General features: G+C 44.3%; 1 protein-coding gene across 1 annotated transcript in view; it reads right to left on the bottom strand.

The window, feature by feature from the left end:
• USH2A (usherin) overlaps nt 1-17,409 on the bottom strand; it is a 390,811-nt gene that overhangs the window by 146,986 nt on the left and 226,416 nt on the right. Inside the window, exon 37 of the mRNA XM_059677365.1 lies at nt 743-922. Within this exon, the coding sequence (XP_059533348.1) occupies nt 743-922 (180 nt within the window). The remainder of the gene's footprint in view (nt 1-742; nt 923-17,409) is intronic.

Raw genomic sequence — 17,409 nt, 5'->3', positions numbered from 1 at the left:
CAATCAATGATTCTCTCTTATCATTGATGTTTCTATCTCTCTCTCCCTTACTCTCTGAAATCAATAAAAAATAGATTTAAAAACAATTAATTAAAACAGGGTAGAATCTACTGCACATCAAAACAATTATTTTGAATAAGTTAGGTCCTTTTTTTAAAAAAAAAATACAGGTGGTGTCACATTTCACACATGAAAGTGACAATACTGAACTCTCATCATTAAAACATGACATTTAAAGGTGTTTTCCCAGTGGTGTGAGTGGAGTTTTCCTATCCTAGTACCTACAGACTGTCCCATTTTTGCTAAATAGAAAAGCTTTAGATATACATCTAAATTAGTTCTTCAAAAAACCAGGGACAAGAACTACTTGTGTTAGAAAATTAAAGCTCCAATGAAAAATATACATTTTGAATAGAAATAAAGTCTCAAACCAAAAATAAATTTTTCCCAATCTTTTAAACATGTATAGAGCAAATATGTGTGTGTGTGTGGGGGGTGTGAACCTACACACACACACACACACACGCACACACACACACACGGTGTGAGATGAAAGCAGTCTCAACAAAACAATAAAACAATATCAATATTAGGGTCTCAATAAAACAAAACAACCACCAATAAACCAATCAGTAATACCAGTGAGCCCCTAGTTCTAAAAGAAAACGAAATCTCACAGTAGACAAGGCGATCAGTGGAGACGTATGCACATCCTGACAGCCAAGGTTGTTCACGGACTTACCGCCCGGGGGCATCACAACGGCTGTGGGCTCACTGGTCAGGCTGCCCCTGGTGTTTGAGGCATTCACTTCCACCGAATAATTAGTAAAAGGAACCAGCCCGTCGACGGGCACCCACACGTTGGTCTCTTCCCCACGGTGCACGAGGCGTGTGCCATTCAGGAGAGTGTAGTTATTAGCTGCTGAATAAAAAGGAAGCGTATTAAAGTGAGCACATATCTAAGGATTCTCTCCTGCTATTATTTAAATACGAGGGGCCCGGTGCACGAAATTCGTGCACTGTGTGTGTGTGTGTGTGTGTGGGGGGGGGGAGTGTCCCTCAGCCCAGCCTGCCCCCTCTCACATACTGGGAGCTCTCAGGCGTTGACCCCCATCACCCTCCAATCGCAGGATTGGCCCCTTGCCCAGCCTGACACCTGGGCCAGAGGCGTCAGGCCTGGGCAGGGGACCCTCATTTCCCCCCATCACTGGTTCTGCCCCCAGCCCAGGCCTGATGCCTCTGGCCCAGGCATCAGGCCTGGGCAGGGGACCCCCAGACCCCTCCGATTGCTGGCTCTGCCCCTTGCCCAGGCCTGATGCCTCAGCCAGAGGCGTAGACCCCCATCACCCTCTGATCACCTGATCGGCCCCTTGCCCAGGCCTGACGCCTCCGCCAGAGGTGTCAGGCTTGGACAGGGGACCCCCATCTCCCCCCGATCACTGGCTCTGGCCCCCGCCCACGCCTGAGGCCTCTGGCCCAGGAATCATGCCTGGGCAGGGGACCCCGATCTCCCTCTGATCGCTTGCTCCACCCCCTGCCCAAGCCTGACACCTCTGACCCAGGCTTCAGGCCTGGGAAAGGGGACCATCATATCCCCCCAATCCCTGGCTCAGCCCCCCGCCCAGGCCTGATGCCTCGGCTAGAGGAGTTGGCCCTCATCACCCTCCGATCACCAATCACCGGATCGGCCCCTTGACCAGGCCTGAGGCCTCCGGCAGAGGTGTCAGGCCTGGGCAGGGGACCCCCAGCTCCCCGAGGTTGCAGGCTCTGCCCCTGCCCAGGCCTAATGCCTCTGGCCTAGGCGTCCGGCCCGGGCAGCGGGGACCCGCAGTAGCAGCAGCCCCGCGATCGTGGGCTTCGCTTTAGGCCCAGGCAAGGGACCCCTAGCTCCTGGGACTGCCAGCTTCGACCGTGCCCAGCTCCCATCGCTGGCTCCACCCCTACTTCCTGCTATCACTGGCCAGGGCGGCAAAGGCGCCTGATTCTCCGATCATGGCTGGGGGGCAGGGCAAAGGCGGCCCCGGGGCTGCCTTTGCCCTGCCCCCCAGCTCTTAGCTCCCCCCTGGGTTTCCGATCACTGTCAGTGGCAGGGGCTTCTTCCTGCTTTCCCTTTCGCCTCCCTGCATTGTACCTACATATGCAAATTAGCCGCCATCTTGTTGGCAGTTAACTGCCAATCTTAGTTGGCAGTTAACTGCCAATCTTAGTTGGCAGTTAACTGCCAATCTTAGTTGGCAGTTAATTTGCATATAGCCCTGATTAGCCAATGAAAAGGGTATCGTTGTACACCAATTACCATTTTTCTCTTTTATTAGTGTAGATTTCTGGGGTTCCTAAATATCCAATACTAAACGGAACTATACTGTCACCACCGTAAGAGGCATCCCACGTGCCTTTATTCACTTTCCTGTTATGAAAAAAATATGTTACCTGAGATAACATTATGTTTTCTAATTCACTCATCACAGGGATTAAAGTAACTGGACTGACACTCTAAGATAGCGGAAAGCCACGTCACAATGATCATGCATAACAGTAAATACCCTGCGCTGACATCTAAACTGATCAATTGATGAATCATTTACACTTGTTTCAGGGTTTCTCAAATAGTTGAATTTTCTGTGATGCACAGACTGGGAGGAAATCATTCGTTCTCTCCCAAATAGAATAGTTCTGGATATGAGTAGTGCAGTCAAATGTATGTAAGAAATGGTATTTATCAACAACGGGGGCAATTTCTGCTCATTTTGCTTGGCAGGCTGGCCAACGGCTTTCCATCCAATGCCTGTTTACATCACAGCCGGTCGGAACATCCTGAGAAGCAGCCGGGGAAGGGAAGTCATCCGTGTCCACTTTGATCTGGGGATCCATTTCTCAGCTCCCCGAGAACGCGGGGCTGCCTGGCTGCATCGAATGCGTCCTGATGCGTCCTCCCCGGGTCCCACCACCACCCTTCCTTCCGAGCCTTCGGCAGACCCATCCTCAAATCTCAGCGTGTCTGGGACGCAGGGCTGTCCTGCTGTCCGACAGTGTTTCATCTCCTCGCCTATGCAGCTGGGTGATGCTCAAGGTTAAGAGGAGTGAGAGCTCAGACCTAAAGCTGCACTGTAACATTTACTTCACTTTCAATGCTGCGTGCTTTCCTGAGAGGTTCACTAGAGGCCAATTTTTCTAGAGGTTGCTTAATTTCAGTAAAATTTAGTTATAATTACTCTTAAACACACAACACACACAACAAAGAACCATTAAGAACAGTAATATTTACTACAAAGAACCTTCTTCCTTTGCCAAATTGCTTATTACATTTACCTTTAGTATTCCTCAAAGAGAATGTACGGTACCGAAGGGCTGAAATATGGAAATAATTCCTATTCACTTTTAGTAAAACAGGATGAAGACATATTCACAGCCTGGCAATGCTTTTCATTTCCTCATATGGAAATAGACAACTCCCAGCTACAAATGCACAACATGCATTAGCAGAAAGTCCTGAAACCTGCCAGGCAGCCTTTGATAACATCAGGATGCTCTAAAAAGACACTTCGGAATGGTGCTATATTATTAGCCCCCATAGGTTTCTCACAACTAGTCCACTTGCTTTGGCCAAAGATGACTGAGCTCCGAATGCATGCAGGGAGAGGACTCTACTAGGTGATTATAACAATACCAGAGGCCCAGTGCACAAAACTTGTGCACTGGGGGAGGGGTGTCCCTCAGCCCAGCCTGCGCCCTACTGCCGGCAGTCGGACATCCCTCTTGCAATCCGGGACGCTGCATGCACCAGTCCATACTTTTCATACAGGTGAAAGACATCTCGCTGCTATATGGGCAGCTACATTATTTTGCCCTGATTATAAAACGTAGTTCATAACATGATCCTTCTGAGGCAGTAGTACCATTTTCCCCATCTTATGGGTGGAAAAACTGAAGCAGAGAGAGGTTAAGTAATTGGCTTTGTCACACAGTTCTAAGTGTCAGAATCAGGGCTGACCACAAAATGTACAAAGCAGAGTCCATGCATGTTATCGCTGCATCATCCTGTTTTTTTAGTGTTAGAGTAGCCTTGCCAGGTTTTATTTTTTAAATCTAAGAGACAGTTCCCAATATATAGGGTAGGGTCCCTAGGCCTGGCCAGTGATCAGGGCCGATCTGTGGGGTGACTGGTGGGTGGGGCGATTGCCGGCCCCTGCTGGCCAGCCCCACCCACTCACCAGTAGGCCCTGCCCCCCAATTGCCCCAACGCTGCTGCCTGTCGCCTACCTCTCCTACCTCTGGGGTGGGGAGCAGATGCTCAATGCAGTAAACTGCCCCCTGGTGGTCAGTGTGCATCATAGTGACCGGTTGTTCTGCTATTTGGTCTATTTGCATATTAGTGTTTTATTATATAGGCCTAGAGGCCCGGTGCATGAATTCATGCACTGGTGGGGTTCAGCTGGCCTGCCCCATGGGGCCATCAGGGGCAGGGGGGCCAGGGCGAGGGGCTGTGTTCGTTCTAGTCGTTCCACCATTTGGTCAATTTGCATATTACCCTTTTATTATATTGGATGCTCAAAATGCATCAGACAGTTCTGGCATTCCAGAGACCTGGTTAAGATTAAATATGCATCACTTCTAAGCATTATCTAAGAAAATGACTTAGACAATGAGCCACATCCAAAGGCCGCCTTAAATTCCCATAGTGTCTAGTTCTGTGGAAGCCTTTTCTGTTACAGCCCAAACTACTGCTGTTGTCACATGCCCGGTTATAAAATATCAAAAAGGCGAGCTTATCCCATAAGACCCAGGCAGAAGTCCCATTGCCTCTGAAGGGTAGAACTGTGTACATCTTTCAAAGGATTGAAAATTTCAAACCAATAATGAAAATTCTGAAATTAAGCCAAGATAATACAATTTTACAAATTTTGGGCTAGGTGCAAATGTAAAATTAATGAATAAATATATTAAATATGAATAAATATAATAAATGAATATATTTCACCCCCCCCCACTTGCATTTTGTTGGGTTTTGAAGCAAATTTCTAGCTGTAAAACAAACATTATTACTAGCTTTGGAAATGGCAGAGCAGGGGAAAATATATTAAGTACCACTTTATTCTAAGTTTCCCAGATAACATTAATACGTGGTAATTATACAATTAGTTGTAACATTAAGTTCTAGTTATAGAACAATGATTACTCAGTAATTATAAGAAGTATGTAATTACTCAATAATTATGAGAAGTATGCAATTACATAAACCATTTTGTTCAGCTCAAAAAAGAACTTGTACATATCCGGGAGCCACACAGCTGAGCGAGTGCCACATGCAGCTCAATTCACAGACCTGGAGCCACTGACCGGATTTCAACTGTCCAGGAAGCTCACATCGCCAGATTCAAAACCAAAGCCGAGTATTATGCCAAGTGAAACAGGCCAGACAGAGAAAGACAAGCATCACATGATCTCACTCATATGTGGGATCTAATGAACAGAGTAAACTAACCAACCAGAGACATGAAGCATGCAACAGACTGAAGTATTTCAGAGGGAAGGGGGCACGGGCACAGGGAGAGATCAACCAAAGAACTTGGATGCATAGATGCATTGTCCACGGACACAGACAACAGGGCAGTGAGGGCCTGGAGTGGGGGAGCGAGTGGCGTGGAGGGGGCCAATGGGGGGGTGGGGGAGGGACGTCTGTAATACTTTCAACAATAAAGATAAATTAACACTATTGAGATGTTTTAAAGTAAACTTATGAATCCCCATTATAGAACCTAGAGACTAAAACAAACAAATCAGGAGCCACAATTCTGGCTTTCCTTTGGCTTCATTCTCCCTGCCCTCTCTTTCTTCCTTTGAACCTGACCATTGTGGGCCTCTAGGTATTGGGGAAAATTCTTACAACTGAAGTCCTCTAATCCCCGCTCTATGGAGGGTGTGCTTTGTCACTTTTCACTGCAACTACTGTGTCTCCAGTGGGCTGGAAAATGCAGTCCCCTTGGTTCAGCCTCAAGGATCAGGCTGGAAACGCTGAAGCGATAAGCATTTCCTATCGCAGGTGAGCCTTCCTGTCGGGTGGGCCTCGGCGCGGGCCCTATTTGTGAGTATAAGTGGATGGTGCAGGCCTGTTTAAGCTTGTGTTCTTGGTTCACAGCTCTCCATCACCCTGCCCCCAGGAGCTGGGCTCTTAGATGGAGTTCCTCTCTTCCAACCCTTTTAGAAAATATAGTTTTTATTGATTTCAGAGAGGAAGAGAGAGGGAGAGAGAGATAGAAACATTGGTGATAGAGGATCATTGATTGGCTGCCTCCTGCACGCCCCCTACTGGGGGTTGAGCCTGCAACCTGGACATATGCCTCACTGGGAATTGAACTGTGACCTCCCATTCATGGGTTGATGCTCAACCATTGAGCCATGGCACACCGGGCAACTCATTTAAAATTTTTAAATAAACTAGAAAGTGTTCCAGGGTATTCCACATTCTAAAGAATTTTCTAAAAGGTTAATTCATGCATTCCTACTTTTCTATTTTATAGTGAATAAACAAGTGCTTAATGAAGAAACAAACAAAATAAACCTTCTGTCCTGTGGATTTCACTCACATGAACCCTTTTCCCTTTAGCTTCAAACAGGAAGCCATACTAAAATATTAACATCAATGCCCACCTTGAAGACTGAAAACCTTACTGTTAGCATTCTCAATGATTGGACATTAGGACATATACTATTATTTTTCAGGCAAAAATCAGCATAAGTAGATATTTTCCCATGTATGAGTCAGGGATGCGTAAATGATGTGTATCCCGGGAATATAATCTTGTTGGGTCCTCTAGACTGAAATACATAAATGGGTTTGCTTTCCCATTCTTGTTCTAATCATTGTCACAAGAATTTTAATGCACCATATATTCCGTAATTTTTTCCCTCCGTGCTGCACTGCTCTGACCTTTTCAATATTCTGTAATTTGACTGGCTGGCCATTTCCGTTCTCTCTCTTTTTACAGCCTTATTAACTCGTGGGAAAGAGGTGTCATGAACAACCAATCAGAATAGGTAATACTGCAAAGGTCAGCACAGTCTTGTACAGTATCATCAGCCACGGAAGGCTGTACGCCAGGCATTAACATCCTGATATCTTATTCATGTGACAAAGATTGTAACAAGAACAGAAAATGGCACAACACGAACCCGTTCTCCTGACAAAGACGGTAATGAGAAATGACAGCGAACAAACCAAACTGATTCTTGTTACCGTGTGAAGATTTTCCATGTCAGACCTGGTCCTGCTTTAAGTTAGCCTTTTTCTGAATCCAATTACACCTGCAGGTAGAAAAGGCATTGACTAATTCCCCCACTTCTTGCCGTACAAAGAAGAAGCTGGGGTTTCCCTGCGCTGAGGTCTCAATTTTCACGGTGTTCAGCTCTACCTCCCTATCCCAAAGTCCTGCCAATACTGAAATCAAAAGACATCAAATGGCAACAGAGGCCTTTCATGTTGAGCTAAGAATTCTAGATCCTCTTAGATAGCACATTAATATTTAAGTTACTTTTATTTATTCTTTCTAAGGATATCATTTCAAATTACATTACCCAACAGGCAAGCGTGTCCTCCAAACTCCATTATTCGCACAGATCTCACTTTGGGAGAGATGTGGAAGGTGTCGGGTGTTTGTTTAAGTTAATACACAGTTAAAGGGACCTATTGCTGGCCTTCAATTTTTGCCAACGTAGGAAATATTTACAGACAGATACCTGCATAGCTGTCATCCCCACAGCGCCTTCTGAAAGAGAAAGAAGTAACCTGTGATCCACTTAGGGCAATGGAAGGACAGTGCTCTATTAAGGCATCGTATTTCTCACCATTATGGCAATTACTCTAATGTGGTTGTTAATTAGTTGTCATCTAGTAAAAGCTGCAGTTTTTTGATTCCTCTTTAAAGTGGTCATCCTGCTGGAATGACAACTGCAGTTCAGGGGATACTAGTAAATACATGGAATATTTCATCGCCTCAACAAGAGAGGCTTCAGAAACGCTGCTCCTCTCTGCAGGAGCAGGGTCAGCTGTAAGCTCGGGGGTCTTACGTATGGCTTTGTTCTGACTTTGTTTATAATGTGTGAGCCACAACATCCCGCGCGTGGTACAATTACCCTTTTAAAAAAATTTTAAGGATCGTTTTTACAAGTCCTTTAGAGCACGTTTCTTTTCACCAGCTTTGTTCCATGCACCACGGTCAGTTTGATTTTCCTAAATAAATCTCATTTTATTAACATCAGAAAAATAATTACATGGACACAGTGTACACAGAGTGAGTTCAGAGATTACGCCGGGGTAAATTAGGGGAGTATCGTCCATTTTCATCAAGTATGATATATGATGACAAGTCAGATTTGCTTTGACTTTTACTTATGTTTCCCCCCATTTAGACAAAGTGTTATTTTTTCCAAATGAACAAACTACTGCCCTTACCTCAATCAGTTAAGAGCTTTTTGGGTAAATAGGCCCCCAGAGTACGTGGGCTCTAGTTTCCAAACTGCACAATGGACATAAACATGACTAACAGAAGATGTTGTTTCCTGTGAGCTGTGGCTAAGTCTTGCTGAAACTACTGAATGTGCTGAGCCCTTGGCCTTGCTGTGATCCAACGCATAACTCAATAACCACAACAGACCTCAGAGCAGAGTCGCCTGTTAGTATGAAATGTGCATCATTTTCACTTGACTTTCTAAAAACAGGTCCTCCATTAAAGGAGAACAGCCATGTGGGGACCCAGTATTTGGGTGACAATTACCCCATGTTTTGCTGGTGACCCTACCAGTGTTCTTATACTAGTTATCTAGTCCTGTGTAATGGTACTAACACCAACTTAACAGCTCAAAACAACATGCATTTCTTATCTCATAGTTCCTGTGAGACAGGAGTCCGAGCCTGGCTGAATTGTTCAGGGTCCCCAAGGGCGGAAACCAAGTGTGGCCTGGGACTGGGGTCAACTGGGGACGGGTCCCCAGCAGCTCACACAGTCCTTGGCTGCATTCAGACCCAAGACACCACTCATAAATGGAGAAATGGCTGAAATAATCTTCACCGTTTGTTAACATGGGTTATTTACAGGTAGTGGGGTTTTAGTAAATATTATTCTTCTATAGGACGTGAATTTTTAAATTAGCATGCACAATTTTTTTAAAAGTCAAAAGAATCTTGAGGAGGTTGAGATATCCAAAGAAAATACGTACATTGTATTGAAATTTATGAATAAAACATAGTAAAAAACCAGGAATCCACTAAATACAGCCGACAGGCCCAATCTGGCCAGGTGCCTGTCCTTGTAAATAAAGTTTTATTAGAACAGACACTTACACTTTCAGGTTTTGTCATGCTACCTGGCACAACTGAGAAGTTATGGCAGAGGCCATATTGGCTGCCAAGTCTAAAATGCTTACGCTGTGGCTTTACAGAAAAAGTTTGCCAGTCTTTGAATTAAACGATTACACTGACTGCCTCTTAAAAATGTTCTGCCTTCCTCAATAAAGACAGCCATTTCCAATTTCTGGATTGATTTTCTTGAGTAAACTCTTTTTAAAGAGTGGGACAGGGTATGTGGAAAGAACACTTTATTGATATGACCCTACCCTACCTCGCTGCCCTGTATCGTCATGAATGCTTGGAATGTCTCTCATTATTCAGGGGTTATAAATGCAAATTACTGAAAAGGAAAGAAACAGGAAGAAAACAGGCTATAGGTAGTCCCTTATTCCACAAGCCCAGGAAGTCTGCAAATGGAAGTCCATGCAGTTAGCTGCTGTCCTCTAGGCTTAGTAAAATAAACAAACAAACCAAGAAATGAAGGACTCTTTGGGTGAAAGAAGGATGTTTCAACTGTCTCAGCTGCTTCTGAAAGACTTTTTCAGACTTCCAGAGGTGATCTGCCAAAAACACAACCCACGCCCTACCTCTAGACCTTGGTGAAAATAAGCCAATGGCGAAAATATTGGCAGACAGAAGCAAACACCTCACAATCTACTGCCTTAGGATCGATTTTAAGAAACAGAATCTATTTTAATATTGCCTCAGAATCTATTTGAAGAAAATAACCAGATAAGTATACCAAGTCCTGTCTATTCTGAACAGAAGCAACATGAATTACAAGCAAGGTTTAATTGTGCCTATGGAAAAATTCAGCTTGAGAACCGAGAACAGGTGGCTAGAGTCAGAGGCAAGAGAATGATAATGCCGTACCAGGAGTCCCCAAATAAGCATTTGGTATATAAAGGATCATAAGATACACATTTGTGTATAAAACAAAGAGGGCTTGATATATAAATGTTGCCCTCTTGAGCAACAACTTCATCAATTTTGTGGTCTAATTTAAACTTGAACTGTTTTCTCCTCCAAATCCCTCAGATGGTACCTTTGCAGCCTGCATAATCCTATCTAATAAAAGAGAAACATGGTAATTAGCGTACGACCGCTACCCTACCCATTGGCTAATCAGGGCGATATGCAAATTAACTGCCAGCCAAGATAGCGGCCGGCAGCCAGGCAGCTGATGTGAACAGGGAGGCTTGCTTGCTTCAGTGAAGGAGGAAGCCAAGCTTCCCCGCCTGCCTTGCCGGCCTCTCAGCTGCACTCTAAGCAACATTGTAACAAATATAGAAGCTAAACAAAACCCCGGGCTTCAGCCAGCAGGACAGCAACATTGTTTCAAACACAGAAGGTAAACAAAGGCCAGAAACCTGCTTTCAGCAGCAGAGGTCTCATAGCTAGAGCCGAGCCTCAGAGCTAAAGCTGGCCCAGAATAAAAAAAAAAGGAAAAAAGGACAGGTTGGGAGCTTCAGTCACCCGCCAGCCTGAAAACGGCCCTCAGCACCTCACCCAGGCTGGCCAGGCACGCCAGTGGGGACCCCCACCCTAAAGGGTGTGTGACCAGATGCAAACAGCCATCATCCCCTCACCCAGGCTGGCCAGGCACCGCAGTAGGGACCCCCACCCTGATCCAGGACACCCTTCAGGGCAAACCAGCCGGCCCCCACCCATGCACCAGGCCTCTATCCTATATAGTAAAAGGGTAATATGCCTCCCAGCACCGGGATCAGTGGAGCCGCGAGGCCTCCCAGCACCGGGATCAGCATGACAGGGGGCAGCGCCCAAACCCCCTGATCACCCTGCGGCTCTGTGTGTGACAGGGTGTGGCGCCCCAACCCTCCCCCCCCATTGGCCCTGCCCTGAGTGACAGTGGCGGCACCCCAACCCCCTGATCCCCCGTGCTCTGTGTGTGACAGGGGGCGGTGCCCCAACTCCCTTATCGGCCCTGCTCTGTGAGTGACAGGGGGGAGCTCATCAACCCCCTGATCGGCCCTGCTCTGTGCATGACAGGGGGGAGCTCCCCAACCCCCTGATGAGCCCTGCTCTGTGCATGATAGGGGGGAGCTCCCTAACCCTCTGATGGGCCCTGCTCTGTGCGTGACAGGGGGGAGCTCCCCAACCCCCTGATGAGCCCTGCTCTGTGCATGATAGGGGAGAGCTCCCTAACCCTCTGATGGGCCCTGCTCTGTGCGTGACAGGGGGGAGCTCCTCAACCCCCTGATCGGCCCTGCTCTGTGTGTGACAGGGTACGGAGCCCCAACCCCCCTGATGGGCCCCTGCTCTGTGCGTGACAGGGGGCAGCACCCCAACCCCGACTGGCCCTGCTCTGTGTGTGACGGGGTGGGGCGGCAACCTCCCTATCGACCCTGCCTTGAGTGTGACAGGGGGCGGTGCCCCAACCCCCCAATCGGCCCTACCCTGAGCGTGACTAGGGGTGGCATCGCAAGCTCCCGATCCACTCTGCTCTGTGCATGACAGGGGCGGCGCCCCAACTCCCCAATCGGCCCTGCTCTGAGCCCAACCAGGGGCTGCACCTAGGGATTGGGCCTGCCCTCTGCCACCCGGGAGCAGGCCTAAGCCAGCAGGTCGTTATCTCCCGAGGGGTCCCAGAATGCAAGAGGGCACAGGCCGGGCTGAGGGACCCCCCCACCCCCCCGAGTGCACAAATTTTTGTGCACCGGGCCTCTAGTTTATATATATAAAAGCCTAAGCGATCATTACAACTGGTTGACTGAACGATTGGTTGACTGGTCACTATGATGTGCACTGACCACCAGGGGGCAGACACTCAATGCAGGAGCTGCCCCCTGGTGGTCAGTGTGCTCCCACAGCCAACCTCCCCAGGCCAGCCAACCTCCCATGGTCCCTCCCCCTGGCCAGCCGGCCCTGATTGCCCTGATCGGGACTGGGCAAGATGGCCCCCACCGGTCCCAATCTCTGGCGAGGCTGAGGGACCCTACCCATGCATGAATTCGTGCGCTGGGCCTCTAGTTATAGAAATAAAAGAGCCAGCTCGAATCCCTTCAAAGGCATTTCATCCACCTTAACTGTTTTCATATAGTTAACCTAGACCAGTCAGTGTGGTTTACTATGAAATAAACGTGTGAAAACAGAAACATCTCCGCCATGAGAAATAGTCAACCACCTACATAATGCATCTTAAGTTTCCAGTTTATAGCCTTATAAATTTTTTAAAAGTGTAAGTTACTTAAATTTACTTCATCTTAAGAAAAATACTGAGAAATATGAATTGTTAATTAACAATGTTATGGTTACATATTTTCATCTTTATCTTTTCATTCTTGCTCATTCTTTGGGCTTCCATTGTCAGGATGCCAATGAAGATTATCTGCTTTTCTAAACGTATTCATAACTCACAGAGGACAGTAAGAATACTCAATTCTTCGGGGCAATGATCAGAGAGAAAACTGGCCGAGAAGCAGACCTGGGGAATCTCCAATCCATAATCAAATATCTAGATTGATTGTGTCACTTACACTTGTATTGATTTCCATTGGAGTGGCTTACTCAAGGGAATAATAAAAATGTGGAATAAAACTGATTTATGAGAACAAAATAAATCCTTTTGTGAGCACTAATGAATTGGTGCTATTTAACCCTTTCAATCACAGAGGGGAAAAACTATTTATATTTTTAAGAATGCTGAGCTGGCCAAAAGAAGTCATATCAGAAATGCCGATAGCGCTAGGTGCCATTATACTATGTCGTGGTGCTGGGAAAGAAACATGGCTCTGAATTTGATGGAAGGCACCGTTTGACATGTGACATACGTCCAGCCGTCCTGGGCCAACTCCCATGTGTCATCAGGCATGATGGACCTGTAGGTCCAGAGTGGTATGGAATCACTCAATAAATGTTTATTGTGCTTATTTACATGATTTATAAGACAGCTGAAAAGCAAGAACTAAATATGGTAGCACATTAACTCCACTTAATTTTTCCCCCTTGATATAGGTGCTTTTTATTCTACTCAAAGCTTAGTGTGTAAGAGTTAAATCCAGGGTTCTCTCCAGGACAGGGGTATTCAGGGAAATAGCTTTCAGCCTAATTTGTAAGGTAGATACACATATTTGCCATAAAGAAAATGAAAGGACCTAGAAAAAGATGAGATGATTTGTACATAAATCCAAAGCAACTGATCAACTCTATCAATTGAGCCAACCAGCCAATTTAATGAGGAAAAAAATTAGTTACTTCGGGTTCCTTAAAACTGGTAGGAAAAGCATTCCCAGAAGTTTGGCACTGATTCACTGACTTTCCCACTGGTGCTGGCATCTTATCCACACGTTCGTTCTAGCCTGTGCTGTCCAGTACCATCCCCACTGTCCACTTGTGGCTTTTGAGCACTTGAAAGGGGGCTAGTATAACTAAGGCACCAACTTCTAATTTTATTTAATTTTACTTAAAATCTGATCACTGATTTTAGTTACTGGAAAACTTTTAAATACGTTGTATGTGAATCTACTGTTTTAATAGAAAACTTTATGAAGTCTAAACATGGATTAAGCCTTTCTGATAAAAATCGTCACTGAATGGAAGTGTTCTGTAAGTGTAAAATGTACACATAGACTCATGAAGAAAAAAGTGTTGGCATCTAGTGTTAATTTAGGATTATGCTTACATGATGAAATGATAGTATTTTTGGGTATGCTAGTTTACATAAGCTATAATCCCAAATTAATTTCAACTGTTCCTTTTTACTTTCTAATGTGCATATCAGGGAATTTAAATTTCTGTATGCTAAAGGGAATATTAGAAGTTACAGTTAAATGCAGGTTCATTTTCATCTTAAATCCGTTAAAGAAAACCATACTGTTTCAAGATGTGGCTACGTACATTTACACAGAATGAAGGGGATGTTACTTATAGAAGCACCGATCTGTTGCATGCACTGCATTTGAGGCACAGTCCTGAGAAAACTCATGGCAGAACCACGTGGGAGGGACTGGCATAAGGAAGAATAAGCTGATTTGTTATCAGCCCTGTCAATTCAGCTTAGACTGGCACGGTGTTTAATGAATGTACAGGAAGGTAACTTTATTTATCCTCCCTGGCATAAAAAGGCTTTTAAAAATATTAATGCATTTTACTATTTACAATGAAACATAATTTAATTCAGTTTGAGGGCACCGTAATTACTACAGCATAATCATTTTTCTAATGTAAGTTTTCCACGTAGGCACACAGAGTAAGGCATTAACAGGAAACCGTACAGATCAAAAAGAGAATAAGAGACTCTCTTATTATAAAGAAATAAATGATTTAGGAGAAAGTGAAAGTGAACCACTTTCAGTGTAAGGGATTTAAGGAAAAGCAAGATGATAAACAGTAATTACAAGGGGTTGGGCTTCTGAAAGAAGTTGAGGGGCAAGATTTTTTAACACCGCCTGTAAATGAAGTCAAGTCTTTTGCTCCCAATTTTCCCTAGATGTTGGAGGTTTAAGGTCTGCTGTTTCCTAAAACCTTCTTAAAAGTTTTGCTGCAAGTTACCAACTGCCTCCTCTTTTTGCTTTCTTTTGGCATCCTTCATTCCTTCTTTGTCTGATTATAAAAGGAATGCTTGTTTGTGGTAGATTTTAAGACTATCAGAGAGGGTAAAGAAAACATCTACAATTACCTAAATTTCAAGATAATCATTATCTTATTAATATTTTGATATATTTTAGCATGCATCCTTTCATATTTTGACAGTATCTGTTTTTTTAACTGAGTAAAGTAACCCCATGATCATAAGAACGTCATAAGAAGTTAGGAGATATCAGTCATCAGCGGGCTGTTCTTGGTATATATACAGCATGGTAACGTTAGAGTCATCCAACAGTACTTTCCAAGGAGCCAAAACAGTTTGTGACCCTCATCACTCTATCCGGTGACAAAGGCCCATCTTCTGAGACCCCCCACAGGAGAAGCAGAGAATCCCAGGAAATCCCTCGCTGTAGGTCTGTCTCAGAGGATGGGCCCAGAGGATAATTTTTTTTTCTATTTCTCTACAGAGTCCACCCTTCCATTTTCGTCTAATATTAACTCATAGCTGACACCTACCAACTGAGAGCCTCCTTTCTCAAAATCCAGGCATTTGGGGATGATGGTTATACTTTCAATCTAGAAACATTAAAAAAATGACTATTTACTCAGAGAACACTGAACCCTTGTCATGACAGAGCATACAAAAACCAACGCTTGGCAGATATGTACATGGTATGCAGCTACCGGTATAAAGTATGATATATCTGCTCCATGGGTTGGCATCCACATGGTACCTTCATCATGCATGTCACTAGAAAACCCCAGTGAGCCATGGTGTGGGTTTGAAAATGATATGAGCATATTTAAATACTTTAAATGCGTCCCATTTTGAAACAGGAATTTGATTGAAAAAATAAAAGCTATGCAAAGTCTTCCAAAGCCAAAGGTAAGACGATATTCAACAGTCTCTTTTCATGGGAAAGGAGAACGGAGAGATTCCTACACAAAGATGCTCCTTCAGCATCTGAAACATGACCTTCAGCCTCAAGAACTCAGAAACTCAGCGCTCTCAAGGCTCCGTGGGTTCCACGCCCTGACTTTGGTGTGTGGCCTGGGCCAGGGCCAGGATTTGCATTTTATCATCACCTCGTCTCTTCCACGCACACACCAGCTCAGAGTTTGGGCTTGCTCATTATGTCAAGAAAAGAGCCAATTAGAAATGAGACACAAATTCAATAGCTGCTGTGTGAGTGTGGAGAACAGATGAGCTCTTAAGTAAGTTTGATAAATTAATGCCTAACTCCATTCTTGTGGAAGAATATGTCCTAATTACACATTTCTATAGCTTTATTGGCCATGGCATGATATACAATCAGAAGTGCCAATATTCTCAGTGGGTAAATAGTCTGCAGCCAAATGTTTGCAGTGTCATATATGTTATGTTATTACTGCCCATTTGAATTTTCACCCATACAGCAATGGTTTCCAACTCAGTATAAAATGATTTCTTTAAATTTCCTGAATGTTTATATGTACGTGCATTTATACCTCTAGAAACTTCATACAAAAGTAAATTAAAATGTAATTTCTTTTTAGCAGAAAAGAAATCTGCTGTTTCCCAAAGAAATAGGAAAAAAGTAATTTTCCTATTTCCCCTCTATGCTTAATGCTTCTTCTCATATGAATACTTGTTCTGAACATAACTTCCCCACCAGCCATCATTCCTAGTATCTCTTGTGTTGATTTTAAAACATCTGAAATGGTCAGGGAGAGAGGCCCAGGCCTACTGTCTAAAACCAAAAGACCTTTCTAACACGACACTCATTAAGTGTCTTCTGTTTCTCTAACAGACCCTACATGGCCAATAGCTGTATAATGTGGGGAACTGTAGACACTACCTTTACCATGGCCATGCCTGAGGCACATTTGTGCATGAAATACTATTATCTGCTTCTTTAGACTTTCACCAAGCGTCAATGTTCATATATAGGGTTTTGATGGAATAAAATGGGATAGGGCTGTACTTTCTCTCACCTTTCCTTCTAAAAGGTTGGGAACCTGGGATAAGTGGTCCTCAAAAGAAGAGGACCAATGACAAGCCTAGGTTCTCTGCTTCTGAGGTTGCCAGGCAGACATTCTCCTCCTTCAAAAGGAAGAATGATGAATTAAACGATTCGCAGAAGACTCCACCACAACCGCTTAAGAAAAAAAAAAAAAAAAGAAAAGAGGATGCATTGCCTACTAAGACCAGAACCAGTGTATAGAACCTAAAGAATTTAGTCTAATAGTATGGAGGCTGCCATTTGTGAAGACATCCTATAGGACCTCAGAATGCTTCCTTTTTCTCTTAATAATATTATTTTCTATTTCCCCTCTTGATAATTAGGTGGTTTTACAGTTGTAGCTGAAATTATTTTTGAAACTTTATAAAATGATAAAAGCATAAATTCTCATATTATTTTCACCTACCCATTAAAAAATTTATAATGTTAAAACAGTTTCACATAAGCTGTATCTGTACTAATATACTGTCAGTTATTTTAGTGTTTATTCCTAAATGTACACATTTCAGTTATTTT

This window comes from Myotis daubentonii, chromosome 20 (assembly GCF_963259705.1).
Source record: "Myotis daubentonii chromosome 20, mMyoDau2.1, whole genome shotgun sequence".
Taxonomy (NCBI): domain Eukaryota; kingdom Metazoa; phylum Chordata; class Mammalia; order Chiroptera; family Vespertilionidae; genus Myotis; species Myotis daubentonii.
The sequence above is the reverse complement of the archived record's forward strand: the minus strand, read 5'-3'. Positions and strand labels throughout refer to the sequence as shown.